Genomic DNA, 24997 nt, shown 5'->3' with positions numbered 1-24997 from the left:
CCAATTCTGCTTCCAAGATACAAAGTCTTTTGCCACTTTGCCAGGCTGGTGTTCATACATGAGCAAAGCAGCTTCTTTGAAGGGTAAAATTCACACTTCCCTGCATAAAGGCTTTGCACAAGAAAGAGAAACCTACTTCTATTCAGGTACTCATATGGCCCACTTTACTGTAGCATCTGGGAGCTGGGATTGTTTAGCCTGCAGAAGAGAAGAATGAGGGGGGATTTGATAGCTGCTTTCAACTACCTGAAAGGGGGTTCCAAAGAGGATGGCTCTAGACTGTTCTCAATGGTAGCAGATGACAGAACGAGGAGTAATGGTCTCAAGTTGCAGTGGGGGAGGTTTAGATTGGATATTAGGAAAAACTTTTTCACTAAGAGGGTGGTGAAACACTGGAATGCGTTACCTAGGGAGGTGGTAGAATCTCCTTCCTTAGAGGTTTTTAAGGTCAGGCTTGACAAAGCCCTGGCTGGGATGATTTAACTGGGAATTGGTCCTGCTTCGAGCAGGGGGTTGGACTAGATGACCTTCTGGGGTCCCTTCCAACCCTGATATTCTATGATTCTATGATCTGAGAGCCTCACAATCTTTTGAATGTTTATCCTCATTAAGAATCCCGCTGAAGCTAAGGAAGGACTCCAGCTTGTATGGTTCTGACAGAATTCAGCCCCACATATTTGGAGAATCCAATAAAGGAACAAAAAGACTCATACTTCTGTTGTGCCCTACCAGTATTCCCTTGCACCGCTCATTCCTTCACTCCCTCTGCACCCTCCATCTCCCACTGAAATCAGTGAAGATCTCAGTAAAATGAACGGCAGGACTGGCCCTTATTTACATTCATGCTGGAACCGCATTAGCAAGAGGTATAGCTTTGGCAGCTCGAGTGCTAACACTGGTTCCCCAACCACTTTAGATTGGGGTGAACCATTTTATAAACCAGATTACAAAATCATAATATAAACCATTGGAGACCTAGTATCATTTATTCCCTCCCTTCTTTTACTGACTTATGTTGTTTTGAAACATCCTACAAAGTCATCTAATATTCACTTCTTCCACAATTGCCAGATGTTTATATTTCATGATCAATTTGCTGTATGGCATGCACTGTATTACACATATATCGTATTACATCTTATTGCCTATGTGGCTTTTTGGGGGCTGGGATCATGTCCTCCTGTGGGTATGTACAGTGCATAACAAAATGGGGCCTCGTATTTGACTGGGGCCTTTGCATGCTACCACAATATAAACAACAACAATAGTGTACATGTTATATAGTAAACTGTCTGAAGCCAAGCATTTTCCCATAGCACACAATAAACATACATGGCAAATTGCATTATGCAGAATATATTTATGGCTAATTTTTAAATTTAAACCATCTGGAAGTTTTTGTTAGATTGTTTGATGTGAAATGCTCAGCACAGTGGATATCTAATGATATCTAATAGACAAAATAGTATGATATTACAATATTCCCCAAGCTTTCCTATTTTTGTAACCCTCTCGACAATTAAACTGGCAGAACTAATATTTCTTTAAATTTTGTACATAATCAGTGGTACAGTTGCCAAAAACAACCCATTCGCAGAAGCCTCGCTTTTCTGGTTTCTAACTTACTACAGTCAAAAAGTGGAGTTGTGCTCTAGAAACACTTTGCTATAGAATACAGAAGTTTGTCGTGGAGCTATAGTTCAGGCTCGGTGGTAGTTTTCATTCTACATTTTATTTCACTGGGGTTTTAGACTCAATTATGAGTTTACATTAGGCTAAAACTTAGCAAATAATTCAAACACTAGAGCTATCCCATCTAAAATAATTAAAGCATTAAATTTGTTCTCCTTTGTGAAGAAAACCAACATGTTTTAGTGGATTCAGGCTCCATTATGCACTTTTCTAGCAACAAATAAAGTTGGTTTATTTTTTAAATAGAGGGCTCGATCATATAATCCTCATCCTAGCAAAACTCCTGGGCCCTAACTTTGCATGTGGTGTCCAAATGAGATTTTCAAGAACTTCCCAAAATCATTACAAGGCCTGCAAAGTCAGCTACTCCAATCAGCAAGTCAGGTTTTGCATTGTGCTGTATATCTGTGATCTGAATTGGGCCTTAGTACTTAATGGACTAGTTGTTTTCAAAACACAGAACATACCTTTAGCTACTTTCTCACTGCCTGTAGTTTCTGGGGTTTGGAGGCCATGTGGTACATTTCAGCCTTAACTTTGAATTTCCTTTATTTAGTAGATCAAACTTTGACATTCCCTGAAGGTACTGTGTTTTTTATGTAGCTGTGTATATCCTAGCTTGAAAGATAATATTGCCGTGAAACAGACCAGAGTATTAAATCCCTACAAGAAAATAACTGTATTGCACTCTCCAGTCCTTATTGCTATATTAGTCTGAATTAATTATATTCAATACTTGGCATTAAATACAATATTCACTGCAGGCTAAATTTTCTCCCTCCATGTATATGTGGCTCCCGTTTAGTTGAATGGGAGCTGTGCATGTATATCTGAGAGAAGGGGTAGACTCTATATCTATGCCCTGGAAACATGTCTAGGAGGTTTCTAAGAACTGACATACTAGCACAGGGAAGGGGCATAATGTCCATGAACAGTCAGGCAGGTTTCTCTCAATCTATCAGGTGTTTTAATTTTGATAATAGAGAGGGCAATATAAACAGGCAAACAGCCATGTGTCTTTATTTAGGCAATAACACTCTATGTTCACACTGCTTCGTCCCCTACATTAATCCTCCTTTCACATCCTCAGTGCTCCTTATTATTTGCACCTGCCTCCTGATTAACACCTCACTAATGCACACACCTGCCACGGTGCCAACACATTAACCCATGCACTCTGGTGTGGCTTTTTAAAAAATAATAATAATATTTGTAGTGGTAATCAAATGAAAGTAAATAAGATTCTGGGGGAAATATTGCAATGCCACTACAAAACATTTTATCATAATGGTATTAGTCATAATTGTATCACTTTTACCTTGTGCTTTCTGCAACTCCTCCTTCATTCACCATCTGTTTATAGTATCCACCTGTTGCCCCCTACCACAAACACAGACTGTAAGCTATTTGGGGAAGGGACCATCTTTCCATTAGATGTATGCATGGTACCTAGCACAATGGGGTCTCTAGGGGCTACTGGAATACAAATAACAGCAATGATGCAAAAGAGCCAAATGAATAACAATGGGGATGCAAAAGAGTAGTGTGGCTGTCATTAAGACCCTAGAACCCACTTTTTCTTAATAAATACCATTACTTTTGTTAAATGGAAAAGTGAAAGTCACTGTATTCCTAGCTTAGTTTTTAAAAATACACTTATCATCCCAACCTTAGGCCTTGTCGATATGCAAAGTTGCACCCATTTAACTAAAGATGTATTGTAAAATTGATTTTGTTAAACTGGGTGAAAAGGGTGCACTGAGCACCCTTAAATTGATATAAACATGGTTTATCTTGATTAGTGCAGGTCAGTCAAGAGAGATTTGAAATAATCTGAAATACGAGAGTCTACACAGGATTTTGCATGAGTTTAACTAAGTATCTTTAAAACCTGATTTAAGTTAAAGTGCTCAACTTGTGTGTGTGGTGTAGGTGAGTTTTTATAAACCTCCATCTGCTTCCCCCATTCCCTCGCTTCATCTACCCTCTATTGTGACTGCAGGGGATTTTAATGATCATTGATACTTTTTTTAGTTTGTTCTCTTGCATAATGTGTACCTATCATAGTAGAAAGTAAATTCCACTTCACTGCTCAACAACTTTGATGGCATTGTTGGGGAATTACACTCCTGAAGAGGGCCAAAGAACATTTTCTCAGTTAGGACATGGCCGCTGACAAACTGAGATCAGGAAATATTTTAAATAGGTTCCTTCTCTCCCTCCACACCCCCCAACGATCTAGATTAGTGTGTTCAAACACATACACACTCCATATCTACCCTATGCATGTAGATATCATATACATATAGTAATCATGTACAGGTGCACACACCTCTATACCTACTTTCCCTATATTGTTGACACACAGTCTTTGCATGTACACAATCTATACATGCAGACACAGTGATTATGCATATGTGCACGCAAACATCTACAGCTATTCTGTATTTACATGCCTAGGTACATTTACAGCCCTCATATATAGACACTCAACCATGTCTATCTGCTATGTATCCATATATGTTTACCTACAGATACAGATTAGATCTAGCTACATGCATAAATATATAGCGATCCCATCACACACGCATATAAACAGAGACACATATAAGGAGTTTAAATAAATAGGTGAATATGAACACTAATAGCTATTTATGGCAACAACAATGAAAGCTGTCCCTGGAGCCTGCATGTGGTACAGCAGCCAAAATGATTGAGTATCTACAGGGCATTGCTAAAGCAATGGCACACACATGGGCCTCCTTTTAGAAATGATTAATATTTAACTGACTTTCTGAACCTAGCTTTGTTTTTAGTTATGATTAGACAGCGTGGCACGCCGAGCAGTCCGCAAAGGTCTGTGCGTTACTGCGGGGCTGCCCAGCCCCACCCCGCTTCCACTTCGCACTAGCCAGAGAGAGAGAGAGATCCATGGCTGTAACCAAATGCGTTCCCCTGTGTTGGTGTGTGTCTAGAAAGAAAAGGGAAATCAGCCTGCGAGGCCGATGTAATAAGATGCTGCAGCTTTTGCGAAAGAGGTGAAATAATTTTAAACACAGACACACAACGAGTTTATTTATTTAGAAACTTGTTAAATAGAGTCTGGGAATTCAAATATTCAGTGTTGACACTGTACAGAGCTGGCTGGGAGCCAGCTTCAAACTCTCTAGAGAGATCCCCAATGGACAAGGAATCCAGGACTTTCGCCCCTCCCACTTGAACTAAATAGGTAAAAGTCATTAGTTATACCCACAAGCAATATCTGAATCGGAGTCCAATAATGTTGCCTCAGCCAGGGTACTTCAAAGGCGTACAAGTGTGTTTAGCTTTTTAGTGCGGGAACTGCAGCAATATGTCACACTTTTGAAACAGTTTTGTAAACAGTTCCTTCCCCTTTGCAGAGACATTTCTTAAGTTTCTTGTACCCCATGTAAACAGCCTTAATTAACTGGGGTTACATTTTTCATGTACAAATAGATCTATATTAATAATGATCTCTGCTTTCCGATTGCCCTGCTTTCTCTTTGTGTTTGGGTCCTTCTTTTTTTCTCGAAACCTTTGTAGACTACATACATTTCACTGGTGGAAGCAGACAGAAGGCAGACGAGGTGGAGAAGGGATGGGGGTTGCTGTGAAAGATGATCTAATTTTAGAAACAGCATCGGGGGGGGGGAGCAGAAAATTGTTTTCAAATTCAATGAAGTCTATCGACCCCAGTGAGTCTCTGGATGCCCTGGGAAAAAAAAATCACACACGCTTTCCATCCTGAAAAGGGTTAATCAAGTGCCTTGTGAAAATGTGCTTGGCATATAATGCGATTGTCTCGCCCCCTATTCCCCACCCCCCTTGCTGTGAAAGAGCCATCCGGGAACAAACTACATACTATTTGTATATTACATTATATATAGTGATATGCACACACACGAATCCCAAATAAGTGTCACGTGAAAGACAGATGGTAACCTCTGCACCTCCAAAGTTCCGGGCAGGGAAAGTGGTTTCCCCACTAAGACTCGCCCTGCTGATACTTTGCCACATTGTAAACTGCAGTGTGAACGTTCCGGGGATCCACGCTGATTCCGTGCCTATGCCCTGCTAGACCCAGCTGCCTCCAGATTCATTGCAGAGCTCACCCCAGCCCCCGATCTCTTCAGATTCAGCGTCTAGAGCCACATGACCCATGTCTAGACCCCCAGAATCCCCCAGAACCCGGACTCAGTGGCCCTGTTTAGCGGGATCTAATCTCCCAGACCTTCCTGGAGAGAGGCTGTTTTGACAAGACGTTTAGCTGTAGGAATGAGGGTGATGGTGGTTGTATTCCGCCCTCCCTATTTGGGGGATTGGCTTGGTTAGCTTTGCAGCTGGAGGGGGGGAGAGGAATTATTGGGGGAATTATTGGCCTAGAAGTGGAGGAACACATTCAATTCCTCGTGTGCCTTAGATCGAGATGGGAGAGTCGTTTGGTTTCTGTGCACCAGAAATTTGAAGAGGGTGGGGGAATGACAAGAGGCATGCTAGAGACAATAGCGCTGATCGTAGTACGTGTCCAGGTCCTCCCTTTAACCGGGCCCCCTTTCCTAAAAAGCAGGACTGAGAGTTGAAGAACCCCTCTCTCCTTCTCTGGAAGGCCACATCAAATCACTCAGCTAAACGGGACTCCTGTCAACTACTCCACATGAATCGCAACTTGTGAGGTGGGGGGGGGGACGACTAGGAAACCCGTTTGCTTCCAAGCCATACAAAAAGTGTTATGGTTGGTGTGGATGAGCTGGATGGGTGTGTAGTACATAAGCTACAGATATCATGTATCATCTATGAAATATACATATCCAGAAATCCATTTAGCTATGAATTGGCAGAATGCATAGCGATATAGATGTGGAGGGATTTTTTTACCGTCAAAATAAATGGAGAGAAAGAGTATCTCCCTCCATCTTTTCCTTAATGAACCGTCTCTTTCCCCTACCCCACTATTTCAAAATAGAGCGACGCGTTATTAACCTTCCTCCAAACTTAGAGGGTTTCTTTGACGAAGTATACTGAAATGTTTTAGGAGACTATTTACACAAAGTGCCAAGTGCAATAAAGAAGTACTAAGCCAGAGGTAATGGCAAATAAACAGCCTTGCTAAAGGGAGCTGAAAGCCTGGACACTGGCAAACATTTCCCTTTTCAAAAACAAATTCCCGGACAGAGTCTTAAACAGGCAAATAAACTTGCCAGGCTTTTAAGTAGTAGAGAGGCAAGTTACAGGCGCAGGAAAACCTGCTGGAACTCGGGAAAGTGTTATTTTACTATCTCCGATGGTTAGATAGCTCTGGACCTGCACTAAATTGCCTGTTTAAAAATAAAAACCCGGTGATAAAGTGTAAAAGTAACAAGTGCCCCCTTATTCACGTGCGTTCTCCTAATCTGATCACCTTCTGTCTCTTTACGAGGCTACTGGGTGGCTAATGGCTACCACTGGTTTAGACTGTACAGCCTGTTCGGTGCACGGGGTTGAGTTCTGTGAAGTGTCACTCTTCAGGAGTGATTTTCAGACAGGGATACAGTCGGACAAAAAAAAACCCGCCACAGTGTGACACCATGGATAGCACAAACGGTGGTCGCTGTAAATTACTGTCGCCATGCAGGTGCAATCCTGGAACTCTAAAAAGGTGCAGCGGTCGAAATAGTGTCTCTGCTCGGGAGCTTTGCAATGTGCACCCTTCTTTTTCCCATATTATATTCAGACTTCATTTCGAATATGCCTTCAAAAAGAAAAAAAATGTCTTGCCTCTTTTCCTTCCCTTTATTTTTACAGCTGGAGATTTAAAATATTCACTAACTATTCATAACGTGGCTTCTTTTGTTTCGTCTGAGATTTTTCAGGTTAGCAAAAGTCCCTAAATTGCTATTTCAATATATAGAGGGAAAATATAAGCATCCAATTTCCCTTGGTTAATTATGGGCAGAACTTTCCCGACTACTGGTGTTAGTCACAATTTGGGGGGTGTTGTCTCTAGTTTATTTCACACACACAGAGGCAAAAGTGGAATAATAAGAGAATTCCAAATGTATCCCGAGTGGGGTGTTTTTCCAAGTAAGTTACAGCCACAAAACGTTTCTTTTTCTTCTTCTTCTTCACAGCTCCGCAATTAAATCGTGAAGAGAAGGGGTCACAGGATGAAACCAAAAGCTGAAAACTTTTCCTGTTGAATGATTGAATTACAGGGGTCACCTCTAATTTTCCCCCACCAGCACAGGCGCGCATACACCACGCCATGAAACTCACACGGTATTCGAAGGAGAAATTAAAGGGGTCTCAAAATACAAAAATCTCAACTTTTTAATACGATTTCCTTTATGAGCGTATTGTAACCGAAGGATTATATAATGCAACGCATCTGTCTAGGGAAAGCTGCTGCCGCTGCTGTGACTGCCAAGACATTCAACCCAAAGAAGAAAGTTTGAAAGTGATCAAATCTAAGCATTGCAAAGCAGCAGCAGCCCAGAAACGTTAGGGAAAATTTATGATACATATGTGCTAGTGAATGTAACACATAATTTTCACAATTAGCCTAAAAGCAGGGATGGTGACCTGGAAGCTTTTTTGTTTTCAAATTGTGCTGATGGATCTACTTTAAAATCAGCTAATCAAATATAGGTTGTTGTTAAGTTTCACAGAAAAGTAGATGAAGATCCAAAGATCTTTTGCTTTCCCTTTTCTCTAGTTACATATTTTTTCACTAGTAGACAAAAACCGATTGTTAGTCATTTATGATGTTATGCAGCGTTCCATCTACCATTTTCCGGCACACTTTCAGATGGAAATTAAAGTTGCAATTGAGATACATATCAAATGAATCTTGCATATAGTATATCCCTACTCACACACACAAATAAAATACATCAGTTGTATTTAAAATAAGACACGAAGGCAGGCTACTTTTCTTTTTTTTTTTTTTTTTTTTTTTGCAACTGTTGCAATTAAAAGATCATTATCGCTGTCAAAAAGGAGAAGATGGAGTGCCTGTAAAAATAAATAGAGCAGTATTTATGCCGATTGCTGAGACCCAAGCTAACACAATATAGACCTAGTGCAGCCGAACTGAATAAACTGCGAGAAAACGCCTGAAATTACAATATTTAGATCAACTTCATCCTGTGGCTCCAGTGGGCAGAGAGCTGATCTAGCGTTTAAACTGGGCTGATGGCCCAATCACTTCTGCCCTCTCCCCAGCTCCTCACATATACTCCATTTACGAGGAGTCACGGCAAAACGCTGCCACTCTGGGCTAGTGCTGAGACAGAATGTATTATTCGTCTGAAGCAGGCTCCGGGATTTTGTTGTTTGTTTGTTTTTTAAACCGACCAGAGCACTCGATCCCAAGGAGACACAGTGGAAAGTTGCAGGAAGCCACTGAAGAACGAAACCGCTTGGCCTCGTTTTGCAGCCAAAGCCCTGCTACCTTGCACCTTCAGACTGCACTGGCAGGAGATTGTTTGCCCCACGCAGGACGAATTTAACTTACACTAAAATCAAATGCATCAAAATCTGGTCAACAAGCCTTGTCCACTGTCACTCGGCACGCGCTGCGTTTGACAGCGTCTGCAATGTTGCACACAGGAAATAAACTGGAACATTTCCTCCACAACTATTTCTTTCTGTTTCCTGAGTGCATAGGAATGGGGCGGGAGGGGTCCCCATTAACGCAGCGTTTCCAGCGGGTGTGTGTGTGTGTCCCCATTAATGCAGAGTTCCCAGCCGATCCATTGAGCTAAGATTTTACTTTCTGCGCCTTCTCATTACCACCAATGCAAGAGGGGAGGGAGCCCCGGAGCTGCCTCCCTGGGCGCAGAGATTGCAGCCTCACACCCCAGTGCCGAGAAAACAGAGAGTCAGAGCCCCAGGCTAAAGGTCCCTGACCAGCCCCCCTTCGGAGAGCTCTGCTAGCTACCTGTGCAAAGCACTAACTGGGATGCCCTCCTGGGAGAGCTAGAGGGAGGGGGGAGCTCTCGCTTCCCTTGCCCCCCCCCGCCCCCACCTGCCTGGACTCTCCTGCTTTGGCCGCTGGAAGCTCAGAGCGAGACCTGCCGCCTGACTCCCTCCCCCTCCCCTGACCCACACACCCCTCCCCTCCCCTCCCGAGCTTGCCGAGAGCCGACAGCGCCCACTATGGTCTCAGCTGCTCTTCGCAGCCCCGGCGGCGGCAGCCACCGCTCAACTTCCAGCGCTCGCCACTGAACTTTTCCTCAACTCCTTCTCCGCCTCCCAGCGCCCCCGCAGCCAGCCCGAGCGGCCGGGCAGCGCCTCCTCAGCGACCCCGCAGCCTCCCCCTCCTCCGAGATAAGCACACACACCCCCACCGCAACCCAGCGATCTGCCTGCTGGGGGGGACTGCCTGAAATCCTCCCCCCACCCCCGCCTCTGATCCCCCCGGTCCCCGCCAGCACCCCCGGCCTGAGCCTGCGTCCGCTCTCCCAGCCGCTGCGCTGCGCTCCGGGATGCGCTCCCCGGCTGGGCTCCGGCGCAGGGGTGCTGGGATGCTGCAGGTTGCGTTGCGCCCCAGACCCCGGCGCATCCGACATTCCACGCAACATGGCAGAGAGCGGGTGAAAAGCCAATGGAAAGGGATATTGCACCTACTTGTGGCCAGTTTTCTTGCCCTGCCTTTGGATCTCATGCTGCCAGTCCCGCGCCGCTGCTGTGGTGGGTGGGTGGGGGGGGGGTTTCCCTCTCGGATCTTTTGCTCCTTTTTCTCCCCCCTCTCTCTCTCTCACTCTCTCTCACACTCTCTCTTTCTCTCAATCCAGGCTCGCTATCTCTCCAGCATTGTCAGTTTGGACACCTTCGCACATGCGCACGGGCGGCTCCCCCCCCCCCCACACACACACACACTCTTCCACATCTCAGCGCCGCCAAAAAAAGTTTGGAGCGATCTATCACTTCGATTTCAGGATCTTGTCAGCTGGCAATCGGTGGAGTGGAGGAGGCCGCCCAGGGAAGGGAGCGAGGACACCTCTTCCTCTCCAATAAAAACAACCTGGACAGAGCCAACCAGTCGCAAACAGCCAGATGCCCGAATTCTTCTTCTTCTTTATTCCGCCATCAACCCCCAAGAATTATTATTATTCATTAATGAACCAGCATCGGGGTAACACACTCTAGAGCTTTTCCTGTCCCAATCTGCTGGAGAAGGAATGGATTCTGAGCCACTTTTCATTGACTCGAGGGGCGGCAGTGAGGCAGATTATTTATAACAGAAAAAAATCTCCCTGCTCTTGATGTCCCAGAGTTTTAGAGTAGAATAAATGACACTTTCTTTCTAGCTGTTTATGTAAGATTAATGATACTCTGTCATCTTTGCAACATGTTAATAGTTTATTCCGACCCACTCGTAATCATCATAGATCTGTGGATTTAAACAGACACACAGATATAATTAAATTATACATTTTATGTATGCATATAATTAAATTATATACTCTTCCAAACACACACACTCCCTTTCCCACCTTCAGCTTGAGTTCAGTTCCCCCCAGCTGGATAAAAGAAAAAAGCACTTTAGAAATGATAATCCGTATTGTTTGAATCTGTTTTAATTACAGGGTTTGCCAATCAACAAGGGGACCCGCTGAAACTGGAAATTCCTTCAGGGGATGGCTCTGTTCAAGGTATGAATCAGTCCAAACTACATATAGATTTTCCTCTGGTACAACCTCCTTGCATTAAACAGTTTTGTTCAATACCTTCTATGCGCTATTTATGTTCCCATTAATATCTGTTGCAAATCCTGCCAGACACCATAAAAGAAAATTACAATCTTTCAGACTCGGTGCTGCGCCAGTACATACATGCTGCTCAAGTTTTGGTTTTAATAAAATCTTAAGCATCACTCGCTCTTTTTAAACAAAAATCCTGCTGGTGTTCACGGTCAGAATCATGGCCATTCTAAGGCGAAACAGCAGAAAAGAGCCACCCCTGCCATAAGGTTACAATGGCCAGCAGAACATAAACATTGCAGAGCACGGTAAACCTAATGAAGACGTGTTTGTTTTAGAAGCAACCGCTGAACTTAGTTTAGATTGTGACAGCACGTTTGCGATCGCTACGAGCCTTTGTCCACTCCACAGAAACGTGTTCCGCAAACACCTAGATGATACATGCACACACACGAAACAAATTGAAATGACTGAATAGCAAAGGGAATTTCTCATGTTTCCCTCCCGCCTCTCCAAATGAGGCACAAGTATTTGAAAACCCACCGGAGAGCGAACTTCTTGAACCTCGCCATTATTTTTAATATGTGAATAATAATAATAATAATAAACCCACCATGCAGCTGTTTTTTGTAGGGGGGGAAATTCCGCAATCTAGCGGGAGTACTAATAAAGCCCGACCCCTTTGCATTACAGAGCCCAGCGTGGGGTGGAGGAGAGAGGGACTCCTTCTTGGAAGGTTTCAGAGTAGCAGCCCTGTTAGTCTGTATTCGCAAAAAGAAAAGGAGTCCTTGTGGCACCTTAGAGACTAACAAATAGTCTCTAAGGTGCCACAAGGAACTCCTTTTCTTCTTGGAAGGGTTAGGTTAACACACCAAGCTGCGCCAACGCAGAGCTTCAGCAAAAGTAGCTGTAAAGTGACCCGACTTCTCTTCTTCTTTCCTCCTCCCTCTGCGATCACCTGTTTCTTTCCATGCCTCCCCCTCCCCCGATTCTGTGTGTAACCGAGACAAACTCAAAAGCAACATCACACTGACATCCGAAGAATCCCGCTTCAGTGCGCACCCTAGCTTGGGTCTGTGCCCCGCAGCCTGGCCCTTCCATGGCGCGCTGCGAACTGGGAAGCTGGGCTTTTAGGACACTTCTTATCAGCTGGCCAGCAGAGAGAGCCACGCACCCACCTACCCGCAGTGTCCGGGGGGTGCTACAATTATTTCCCTCGTCTGCCCTCCTTTTAGAAATGATTAGAAGCATTTTGGTTTCCTGGTGAAAGGCTATGAAGTGATATGCGGTGAACTAACTGACCCGCTCAACTAAATGGTGCCCGTGGAAAGCATTAGGCTGGGAGCACAGCACAACTGGGGGAGGGGACGGGGGGGGGGGGAAGAAGAAATTAATTCTGGGAAAGAAGAAAACTTGAGGAGTGGGACTCTACACCTTTCCGGCACTGAACCCCCTTCCTTCTCTATCAGACATTGTTTTCTGTCGGGTTCTTCAAAAGAGTTTCTTAAATGATAAAGATGAATGAACTAACCCAGGTGATGCCAGCTTTCTAACCCTAATCGAAAATGGCTGAGAACTTTTACAAACTTTTTTTTAGCAACAGCCTCAAAGTAATTGTCCAATGGGAAGTATATTTCATTAGCCTTTCTCTGAGATCCAGAACACCACCAAGACAACAAAAACACAAGACTTTCGATTGCTTTGCAGACCTACTGAGGTTATTTAAACAACCCCTTGGCCCCTTGTAGCACATCTGCACCAGAAAAGCAAGCGTCTGTATTTGTACGCCTTTCTGCGACAGAAGGGGAAAGCGACAATCTAATATAGTTAAACAGAGGGATCTGTGCAGATATAGATTCCTCTAAGCAGCCCACTTGGGTCTCTTGACCTTGGAAGACACCAGCTTTCTCCTCCAGCTTGACAGTTTCACCTGTTTAAAGTCCCAAGCGATCACAAGACCCCGAACAGGTGTCTTTCTGTTTTCCCGAACACGCAGCAAACATCTCGATTTTCATTTCGGTTGCATCAAACAGATTTTTCTGATGTCTGATCTATCAGTCGCGGACAGAACCTTCATAAAGTTTGCCACCCTCCCAAAGAGTTCCCTGCTAGACCCACGAGAAATCCGTTTAATTTCGGTTGGTCACGTTTTTAAGCGTTTCTAGCCATTCAAGTTGGGGAAATTGCTGACTAGTGAACACTGGAATTGTTTTGGGGGGGGGGGGGTGTTTGTAGTAGAATCAGAGCCACGAAAAAATATTTTAAAAGAGGGGGGGATGAAATCTATTTTAATATATACTGGGGGTGTGGGGGAAAGCAACCCTCAGGTTTCAATGCATTCTATAGAACAGGAAATTTTCTCTTCCTCACATTATAAATGAATAAGCCCCGCAGTGTATTCGGAGGCAAGTTGGAATTCTTCATCGAGCTATTTGCTGGGCTATTGTCTTTGTGCAGTGAACTTTACATCGTGTTATTCAGTCTCAACCTATATTCTCCTAGCTACCCGTAAGATTAATTTAATCATTGTAATGCAATTATTAATACTGTTTACCCAACGCTTGATTTCGGCTTTGCTGTTAAGAAATTAAACCTCTTGCTGGGTGACCAAAAAGCTATGCAGGGGCTTCCAGTGCTTGTTGAAATGAAACAGTCCTCTTTATTTAGTCTCAGAACTCAGCTTTCAGCCATGGGCTCAATTAGGCAAAATGGAAACAATTTTCATTCATTGCAATAACTCACTGTTCTGCAGATCACTTTCAAAATATACACTTTATTATTATATGCTGGCCTCAATGCCGTGAAGTGGCAAGGCTAGAAAGAGGCAGAGGGATCTCTCTAGCCCCCTTGGGCTGTAATTATTAGAAATTAATTGGGTTCAGGACCCTGGGAAGCATGGGTAAATTAATAGCTTGTCTGGTTGTTTAAATCCGAATTCTCAGTCCACAGGAGAAGAGGGGAGGGAGACTCTCAAACGTGACATTCAGACCCAAGAGACATTGAGTTTACTCGCAAGTTCAGTATCTATTAAACACTAGTGCACAGCATACATTGCGGGGGGGGTGGGAGGGGGAGGAGCTGAGTGCGCAATGGAGTCTGCGAGAGAGTTTATTTTCCTACGATTTTCTCCAATACATTGTTTTCGGGGGGCTATTTAGGGGTTAAAATAAAAAATAAAGATCCTGTATACTTGGAGCTGTCGTGCTGGAGTAAAAGTGAAAAGGGAGCCTTAGGCAAAAGGAAATTACTGCAAGCCCGCGTGACCTTTCAGAGAGGTAATCAATCAAGTGATCAACAGGGATATTTATCATTGCTAGATGGGGCTACTTTACAAATGCACAGAAAAGGGGGGAGTATGAAAGAGAGACACACACGAAAGTTTGGATCAACCCGATGTGCCTAAAGACAAATATGTAGACTTTAATCAATGGGAAGATTGCACTTTTCCCCCCTTGTCTGGCATTCTCGAAAGGAAGGGGAAACACTAGGAAGTTTCCCAGTAGCAAATGCCTCCTCCGTTAGGTGTTCGCTTTAAGCTGTCTACTTAAAACTGTGGGAAAGGCTAGCAATGATAGATGCGATTTAAAAAAAAAATACATCTAAACACGAGAGAAAAATAATACAAAAGGACTGAGGCTTTTCTACCTGGGCACTGTGTTAAGAAAGGTATCTTGATTTGTTTGCTTATTAATGTGGGATTGAAGAATTTGCATCGGAGAACGCGATCCTTTCTGCTTTTAGTCCCAGATCTTCAATGGTTAATTTAAAACACACACACGCTCTCACACATACACACACAAACCATGCCCCATGTTCAATGAAATCGGCGATCTTGTTCAATTAAACTTGCTCTCCATGGCATAAAGCATCCACCACAACACAGGCAATGAAAAGCAACAATAAAAGCAAATGCATTTTCTGCACAGTTTCCTTCACCCTTGTAAAACATGCCGTCTTGTAAAGCACCGGACATTTAATTTTCCTTCCTATAACTCACCGGATTCCTTAGCAAACCTTTCATTGTTTATTTTGTTGTTTGTTTGTTTGTTTAACATTGTGTTCGTCCCCCCTGCTCTGTGCTACCCCGGAAGGGGATTACTATTATTATTATTTTACTTGATGTTGATTGCTCGCCTCTCTCTTTAAATGACTTTAAATCAGAGTCACAAAATGTGGGAGGCCTTCACGCAACTGAATTACTATTAGTCTGCTAGTCTTCAGAGAGAAGTTAGAAGCTCACGATTGCTGAGCGCAATCACGGAGCATGTAAACGGCTGGCTTGTGCGGGAGAAGCAGCGCTGCTAGATGGACACATAAATACAGAGGTCGTTTTAAGATGCCTCCCAGGTAGTCCAACGATCCTCTTGGGGTGTGGGAATGTGGTGCGTTGCCAGCGCTGCTCAGGTTCACACCAGATGCTGCTCTGCTGACACCGCCCCTTTCTCCCCAGCCTCCCACAAACAGGCGAGTCTCAGCTTCGCAAGCTACCGGGGGGCAAAGACAGATCGGTCTGCGCTGCCCCCGTCCGGTCTCAAGGGGGAACTGCAGCGAGCCAGCACGAGCACTGGGGCGTGATTACCTTCTCGGCCCTCCGCCCGTGCCCCCTACTCCTAGCTAAGGCCATTAAACGCATAGCGCGAGAGAGGAAGGAAAGCGGTGGAATGCGCCCCACGCCTGCACTGTGCGAGAAGGGAGCGAGCCACGCCGGCCGCTCAAACATTAGCACAGGCACCTTCAGCTGCGCCTGCAGTGCAATGCAAACAGCCCAACCTGCGGCTCAGCAGCATGCTCCTGCTCATTTCCCCTCCGCTCCTGCGGCTACCTTTCCGGAGGAGCCCCCCTTCTCTCTTTCTGGGATCCCCGCAGAAAGCTGGAGCCGGAGGAAAGCAGCAGGAGCAGGGCTGATGATGGAGCTTAACAAACCACGTGCGTAGGTCTACATGCGTGAAGGTAAAGTGTATGCAGCTATATACCCAGTGGAGGTTCCAGACACTGCCTGCTCTTTACACGGCTAGATGCAGTATGATCCCTAACAGCTTCTGTAAATAAGTCTTTGAATGCACCTTCCCATTTGCAGACATCACTAGCCTCCATTGTATCCCTCTAGATATGTTCCTTGTTCTCGCTCGGTATGCCCCAGCTAGGCATATGTGTCTCTTTTAAGACTAGATCAGCCAGTTCAGAGTAAAATAAGTACTTCCAACACACCTCCGCCCAAACTGTTGCCCTAAATACTAATCCATTTCTAAAACCTACCTCCAACTTCACCTTTCTGTTAAGATTCGGAAAGATCTTCATGTTTGTAATTTTTGCAGTCCTTCTCTCTTGCCCTTCTGGGTCCCAGAGGGAGTGAAGCACCAGGAGAGTTGCCCATGCTGCAGCTGGGATCAAACGTAGAAATCTGAAAAATTATAATATATGGTTCACAGAAGATTTCCACCCTGATCTCATAGATCTGTAGAGTGCAGATAAGCATCCAGGCTCTGAACCTTTTGAAGTTCATCCATTATGACTATCAGGCATTACACAATGGGCCTGCTCCAATGCTGATTGAGGTCAAAGGAAAGACCTCCCCAGGCTGACTTCAATGATCATTGAATCAGGTCCAGTATAAGCATAGTGATTATTATTTTATAGTCACAAGTTTCCAAACACTTTAAAGATAAGAGCTAACTAGGGGTAAAGTCTGAACTTTCTGCTATCCACATTAGTATTGCTGGAGTTGGGTATTACCGATCAGTACTGAGGTAAACCATCAAGGTAATGGGGAAAAGATTGTTTGTTTTCCTCCTCCAAGAAAAAGCCTTACCTGGCAGCATTGGGCTTGGCTTGGGAAGATGGTATTCCTGACACCTCTAATATCTGACACCTCTTGCGGTCAATGAAGACAATTAACTGAAAATAGATGTTAAACTGATTTAATTGATGTATATAATGTTAGATTGAGATATTTGAGGAAAAGCACAACCTGCATGATGTCTCAAAGAAGCCTGGGAGCTAACCCATACTTGGCATAACCTTTGCTGAAATTTGTGAAATTAACCCGGGATGTAGTTGGTCCCTACTGAGGAACAAAATACAAGATGCCAGTAGGCTATACAAAATATTGCACTGGAGGAATAAAATATGGAACAAAACGATATGGAGGATGTATGCCTACTACATACAGCTACAAGCAGGACTGTGGATTTCACAGTACACACAGAGGAGAGAAAAAACAGACAGGGGAGAAAATTACCAGGCTTCTATCTGGAGGAGACAAGAAAAAAGGACTGGAGGTTGAAGAAAGGATCAGAGGGTGGTTAGGACACTCCCTGGGATGCAAGAGATCTGGTTTCAATTCCCTGCTCTATAACTCTGGACAAGTCATTTAATCTCTCACCTCTATTCCCCATATGTAAAATGGGGATAATAGTACTTCCCTACCTCAGAGGGGCATTGTCAGGATAAATACAGTAAAGGCTTGATGTTAGGGTGCTGGGAGGCGGACAGTACATAAAATAAAGATAAGTCTACCCCCAACCTCCATTCTGTAGCTTATACCCCGGCAAACCTTTGACCAAAGCTGGGACCAGACACTGTTGGGTTCACAGTAATCTGAAGGATTCAGATAGACCTTGGATTCACTTTGAGTTGTTATCTCATAAAAATTAACGTTCTAGTTCATCTAGTAGGGTTTTTTGTCTTTAACTGACCAGTACCAGGTGTTTCAATGAAAGGATTCCCCTAAGGCACAATTATGGATAACCTGCTTGTTATTATTTATTCACGGAGTTCCTATAAGTCAGAATTTAGATATACACTATGAACATAGTCTTTCCCCGCCAGAATTTACAACATAAGAATAGATCTGACAAGATAAAGGATGGTCAAACAGAGGGACAGGTGGGGCAAATGAGGATTAAAGTTACAAATGCAAGGTCATAGCCCAGAGGCATTATAGATCTTGTTACATTTTCAAAGTGAATTAATTATATAGTCAGACTATGCTGAGGAGTTTTTGTGGGGAGACAAGCTGATAGGAAACTGCTGTGGATGAACTGGGGGTGGGGGAAAGGAGAGACAAGGAAGAGACAGGTGAAGAGTGACAGTTATAGGGCAGCAGGTAGCAGTGAGCATTAGGATAATGATGGTCATGGACATGGTGAGATGACCATAAAAATAGGCTGAATGTTGAGAGATGCTTCCTCACTTCCATCACTTAACACTTGATTTATATATTTTATATTACAATGCAGCATTTATTGAGGGTGGAGCTCGAGGGAATCTTGGAAAGTGGACTTTGCAATACTTATTACGACAGTATTTGCACTCCTGTTAGCTGACCTGTGTAGGTTGGAGTGGTATCTCTTTCGTGCATGCTGCAGTGTGAGCTGAGTCTACAGATGTATGGTCTAGCAAAAGGAGTGTGACATATTAGAGAGGCCCTAGCCCTACATCCTAAATATTAAAGACAAAATCCTAGCTTCATTCAAGTCAGTGAGATGGTTTGCCATTGACTACAATGGTGCTAGACCTTCACTCTCAGAAAGTGGCATATGTCCTCTTCCGGGTTAGCAGGAAATCCCAGTGCTCCTGGCTCCTCCACCAAACATATATTACATTCATCTGCATCCCAGAGCCTAAACAGCAGTAGAACTCAAGACCAAGCCCCTTTTATTAGAAACAAATGCCACTAAAAGATACTAATACCTTCAAACTTTCAAGGTCTGCAACTCTTTCCTTTACCAAAGACTAGACTGATTTCCTACTGCTGACCTTTATTTTATATCATGAAGAGGATTCCCAGCCTGCCCTGCTCTTAAAAGGACAGCATAGTGCAGACACAATATTTTGGAAAATTGAAAAGAAGGGGTGGGGGAACTACAGCAAACAAAAGAAAAAATATTTGGAATGTAAACAAAACATTAAACAAATGTGAATAATACAGCAATTCAAAGTGTAAGTGGAAAGATCAACAGAATGTGAACTTCATGTTAAGTGAAATTGGAATAAAATGTTATCACAGGGAGATAAAACAAACAGAGCAAATAATAGAGTATGTGACTCTGCGTATGGGCCCAATCCTACAGCTCCTTCATAGCCATTTAAGTCAATGGGTGAAATCCTGGACCTACTGAAGTCAATAGGCATTTTGTCATTGACTTCAATGTGGCCAGAATTTCACCCCATGAGTGCTTTGCCTGAGTAATAGCAAGATTGGACCCTATATCTGAAAGGAACAGGACAAGGTACAGCAAACTAACGGGTACAGTAAAGGATAATTTCAACAGAAGAAGCAAGGCAGGGGAAAACCTAATTATATGACCCTCACATATTAACACTATAATAATATGGGTACATGACCCACTATGGACTCAGTCCTACTTCCACTGAAGTCAATGGGAGTTTTACCATTGGCTGAGGTCTGCTCAGACTTCAGTTTCATCAAGTGCAAAATCTGTGGTCAGACCTGGTGCCCTCTTGCCTATGCCTCAGCCTCTGAAATAGGGACTTCCTATGGGAAGCATGGCAAACATAGAGTGGAGGAGGTCCCCAGTGCTGGAGCCATAAAGTAATGCACTGTATTCCTGGGGAGGGATGAGGGGAGAAGGGAGAGACAAAAAGCAGCAGTACTAAGGAACCCAAACTGATCTGTTTTAATGGGTAAGTAAAATACTTGCTTTAAAGCATGTTTCTTGTACTAAAGCCACTCTTTGAAACAACCTTGTACAATAGCTTGCAAGTCTGGGCAAGCTATTTCTTTGGTTATTGAGCTATTTAAGTAAGATTTTAGTATTACTGAATACAAGAGCTATTACCCTATAGGGTAAAGTCTTTACACTGATAAAGTCCTCTTTGGGCCTAGTCCTCTTTCTCTGAAGTCAAGAGCAAAGCTCCCACTTGCTTTAGTGGGAGCAGAACAGGGGCCTCTATCATCAAGAATGTTCCCAGTTCCTCTAAGTCAGTGGTTTATTTGCATTTATCTGTAGTAACATTACAAGACAAACAGAATTCTGCTTTTCTTGCTAAGGAGCCACTAAGTAAGGCAAACTCTAGCATATTTGTAAAACCAACAAACCTGTTTTTTTCTTTAAAATGTAAGGAACACATTTATATTTCACTCCTATTTCATTCCAGTACAAAAAACACAGTGTCAGAATTAATTAATAAAGTATTTTTGTGACGTTTTGTATTGCATCGCATTGTATTGGCATTTATACAGCGTTTTTCACAGGCTTCATGTCAAAACCCTTTACAGGGCACTACCTTTCCTGATGAAATTGTATGCAGGGCATAACTGTGTAGGATCCTGTAACAATATTTCCCAGAAATGGATATAGGTCTTCCCAATTGAATACCCTACAGAATATAATGTCTTTAGCACCCACTTGAACGGACACTGGAAACAGGTTCACAAGACCTAACATTAACATTTTATGGAAAAGATTCTGTGTATTATGGTGTCTGTGTTATCCACCAGTCCATGTCTTATTGTGGACTGTGCACCGATAGCTTTCTGGCCACCTGCAAAATTGAACAAAATGTCTGTCTACACTGATAACAAGAGATTCTTAAACTTTTTTTCCCTCCATGAAAAATAATAATGGTTACTTACTAGACTAAACCTAATTACAGCAATTTTAGATCTAAATTATTAGTATTTAAAATATAACCCCAAATGTAGATTTCAAAATGAAGCAAGGCATCTCTGTATTCTGTGGTTTGTTTCTCCTTTGCAGTTTACTCCTAAGCTTAAAAGAAGTGCCAGAGGATTGACTATATGACCCAACACATTGTTTCTCTGTAATCTTCCTTTGATTCTTCAATTCCTACAGTATTCCCAAAGCAAGGTTTGGGTAATACAGAGTAGGGACTCATAAATTATAGTAAAATAATTGTTAATAAATATTATCTATGTTTATGTTGCATGTTTCATCCTCGAGAATCACAAAGTGCTTTACTTACATAATAATCTGGGGTGAAATTCTGGCCCCACTGAAGTCAATGGAAGTTTTTCTGAGATTTCACCCCGATATACTAGGATCACACCATCCATCGCTGAAATGCAGCCACCTCTAGGATGCAACACAGCAATGACTTAAGAGAACATGGCAACACTTTACAACTATTTAATAGAATCAGAAACCATTTTAAAACTACAATTCTACCCAGGCTAGGTCAGAAAACATTTTTGAAACCAGTACCAACATTCCTTACAACTATTCACACTGGTTGATGGTTAAAATGCATTAGAAACTAGGTTAGCTGGAACTTAATTTATTGGGCAGTTAAGCTGTTAGAGTGGTTTCCAGCCTGTAACAAAGACACACACAAATTTTGCTCTCCAGAAGACTTTACTTTTGTCCTTTCTTGGTTTTGATATACTCAATCTAAAACAAAAGTCATTCAGCTGAAAATACTGTGTTTGCTCTTTTCGTGTATGTAAAAACATAGCACTGAGCACCACTAACTTTCACTGACTTCAGTGGAAGTTGAGAGCACTCAGCACCACCCAGGAGGCAATCAGCACCTTGCAGGATCAGGCCATTAGGTAGACAGTATAACTATACTAGTATAGCTTTTCCTTTCTTCTAAGTACCAGCCAACACTTATTTCATAAGAGGTCAAATTCACACATGACCCAAGATCACACTGTTGTACTCTGATGATAACATAGCATAATTTGAACTCCTGATCCCTTGTCTGTATATGAGTCATTTAGTAGCTTCAGGAATAATCTGTAAATAATACACATGCACAGACTTTATTGAGATGGATGACTTTGATAATTAAGATAGTCTTTTCAGTGGTGGACACCATCAGCAGGTCAATAGTTAAAGTGGAATTTTAAGAGTAACCAATGCATTAGAGCTTGTCAATTCTATTCTTTCTGGCAGTAATACATTCTGGAGATTAAATTAAACCACATTTGTTACAATGGAAATGGATTTATGTTAGCATTCAGGATTATGTTCCTAGTCAATTTTTATTATGTTTTTGTTCATATTTATTCTTGAGGTCTCACTTCATCATTTCCATCATTTTTGATCAATTAGTTTAAACTGGAAAACCATTTTTTTAATTTTTAAAAATTACTATTTATTCTCCTTTAAAACTTTGTGCGTTATGGTCTCTGAAGTACAAAAGAAGAGAGAAACAAGAGAAGAATAATTTATTATATAATCCATCTATGGTATTTCTAAGGTACCTATTACCATGGTATCAAAGTACTGGATCTTTGATTTTTACACTGGACTCTTTATAGTATTTTTAATTAAACTTTTTCTTCGATGCCAGCAGTACCTAACATGCAAACAACGCTATATAAAACACAAAAACCTATGAGCACAAACAGTAGAAAATGGAGGCCAGTTATGGCATTTTTATGATAACATTACAAATGGTCCAATCCTCTAATCCTTACTCAGTAAAAATTTCCAGCTATTTCGGTGGAAGTTTTGCCTGAGTAAGAATTGCCAGATTAGTCACAACATAATAAAGTAATAAATCTACTAAAACTAAATGAATAAAACAAGCTAAAGTATATGTTAGAGGCAAATTTAAGGTATTCACTTTCAGAAATTATTCAGAAAAACTCACACCTCCAGGCATGCATTCTAAAGCAGGATTAGGCCCTACAATACATGGCAAATATTTTAGGTCACTCTGTAGGCTTTAAACAAAAGAGCTTTGTTTAGGACTCATTTCTATACCAGTATTTCAGACATTTTCCTTCATCCTTTTATTTTCTGCTTGAAAAATTACACCACAAACTCATATAACATTCGTTACTACTCAAACACACAGACATTAAATAATCTTTACACAGCAGTTGAACCCATGGTTGATTTAGCAAGAGGACTATTTTTAAGATAAAATAAAAGGGAATAATTAATTGTATCTTCTTTTGAGTATTATCACTATTTCTACTTCAGATCTATTGAGGCTAATATGAAGACACATTCTGAAGTCTATTCTGCCACTGAGGCATGGAAAATATACACGGATAACTCTCCATTAATGCTAACGGAAGTTAAGTGTGTATATTTCCTCATTCACCAGTATGAGAATCACTTTCTTTGACTTGATATTCTGCTAGTTATATTCAGCTGTAGAGCCAAATACTGCCATCAGTGTTGAGCTGGGTCTACATCATCAGATGTAGGTGATCAAGAAGAAACAAGTACAATCCTGGATTTGTGGAATCCCAAAAGATAAGACTAAATTCTGCCGCCCTTACTCACACTGACCACCAACCTATTCCACAAGGCCCACTGTTTTCAGTGGGACCCCTCATGAAGTATGGTACAACTCAAAGGTCATATTATGATACCCTTATACTGAGTGGTGTCTTCTCCACCAGGAGCCCCACTAACATCTATTCTATTCTTTGTAGCTTCTCATACTGCACTCATCACCACAGTATGAATGCCTTCCAGTAGTGCACTAAGCATCATGACTAACAGCTGTCATGTGTGATTGGTTCTCTCTCTCATCCTCTTCCCAGGTAGAGAACTGTGTGGATAGAATAGCATTTTGGTTTGGTAGGATTTTTGTTTGTTTACTTTGATTTTGATGTGACCCAGTGAATGTACCATTTAATGTGAGTAAGGGTATCACAATCTGGTCCCTTTGCATAAAGACAGCAGAACTAAACAGATACAGCTCTGGGGACAGGCTTCTTGAAACTGGTCTCTCTAAAGAAATGGACTGTAAATGTCAGTTTATTCACACCAGTGTGAAATTAGAATCAGACCTTCTGTTTCAACATCCAGACAGATTTAAAAGGCTTTAAGATTTGCTTAAGCTTTGAATAAATCTATTATTAAGCATTATAAAAAGTTAAGGCTGCGCCAAAATCAGAAAGTGAGTAAATGACATAACAAATGCTAGGTGGCAGGAAGAACAGCAGATGGCAATTTTCATTAAAAAATGTAAATAATCAGAATTTTAATAGTTATTTTTAAATAAACCTTATGTATTCCTGGCTGATGATCCAAGTAAATGTGTGGTTTCCCTTAAACTGAGCAGTTTTCAGTGTTGTCAATTATCAGTGGATCAAACACAATGTTGCCAACACATAGGCTTCTCTTTCACACATTTTGCTGACTCTGCAGTCTGGAGCAGTTTAGAAACTCGGTAAGTTCCTTAGACAGTGTTACCACAGCAGTGTTCCATTTTATTTCAGTTTTGAGCAAGTGCAGATCTCCATCAATGGAAAGCACCTGGATCAAGCTATCATCGGTATCAGTGACTTCCTGAATCAGCATTTCAGAAGGATAAATGATAATAACCAAACTGGCCATAAGATTCCAGCGGATGGGCTGCAGAACAAAGATCTTTGCCTTTCTCTCTTGCACTTCCAGAGATAGCTCAGGTTTAATCTTTTAGTTTTATTTCTTCAGGAAAGCCTATTAAGCCTATTTCACAGCAACTTTTATGTCTGAGAGCTCTTTCATCAAAAGCAAAACCACATGCACAAAAACTACATGATGGAGTAATGAGGTATACCAGTCTGAGTCTAGGACATCACTGCCAAAGATGGATTACAATGATACAAGCCAAAATTTCAAACTTATGTGCTTAAAGCAAGGTGGGGAGATTTTCAAAGCAAAAAT

The 24997-nt window shown here is 42.3% G+C and overlaps 1 protein-coding gene across 8 annotated transcripts in view; it reads right to left on the bottom strand.

Moving 5' to 3' along the window:
• Nucleotides 1–10491, bottom strand: part of MECOM (MDS1 and EVI1 complex locus) — a 451412-nt gene extending 440921 nt beyond the window's left edge. For 2 of the 8 annotated variants that reach the window (XM_075132127.1, XM_075132126.1), the window contains exon 1: nucleotides 10321–10491. In XM_075132127.1, the coding sequence (XP_074988228.1) occupies nucleotides 10321–10357 (37 nt within the window). In that variant the 5' untranslated portion in view covers nucleotides 10358–10491. The remainder of the gene's footprint in view (nucleotides 1–10320) is intronic. The other 6 variants (XM_048864591.2, XM_048864593.2, XM_048864590.2 and 3 more) reach the window with 4 other exon arrangements.
• Between the last annotated feature and the right edge of the window lie 14506 nt (nucleotides 10492–24997).

This window comes from Caretta caretta, chromosome 9 (genome assembly GCF_965140235.1).
Source record: "Caretta caretta isolate rCarCar2 chromosome 9, rCarCar1.hap1, whole genome shotgun sequence".
NCBI classification, from domain to species: Eukaryota; Metazoa; Chordata; order Testudines; family Cheloniidae; genus Caretta; species Caretta caretta.
This window is presented reverse-complemented; position numbering and strand designations above follow the sequence as displayed.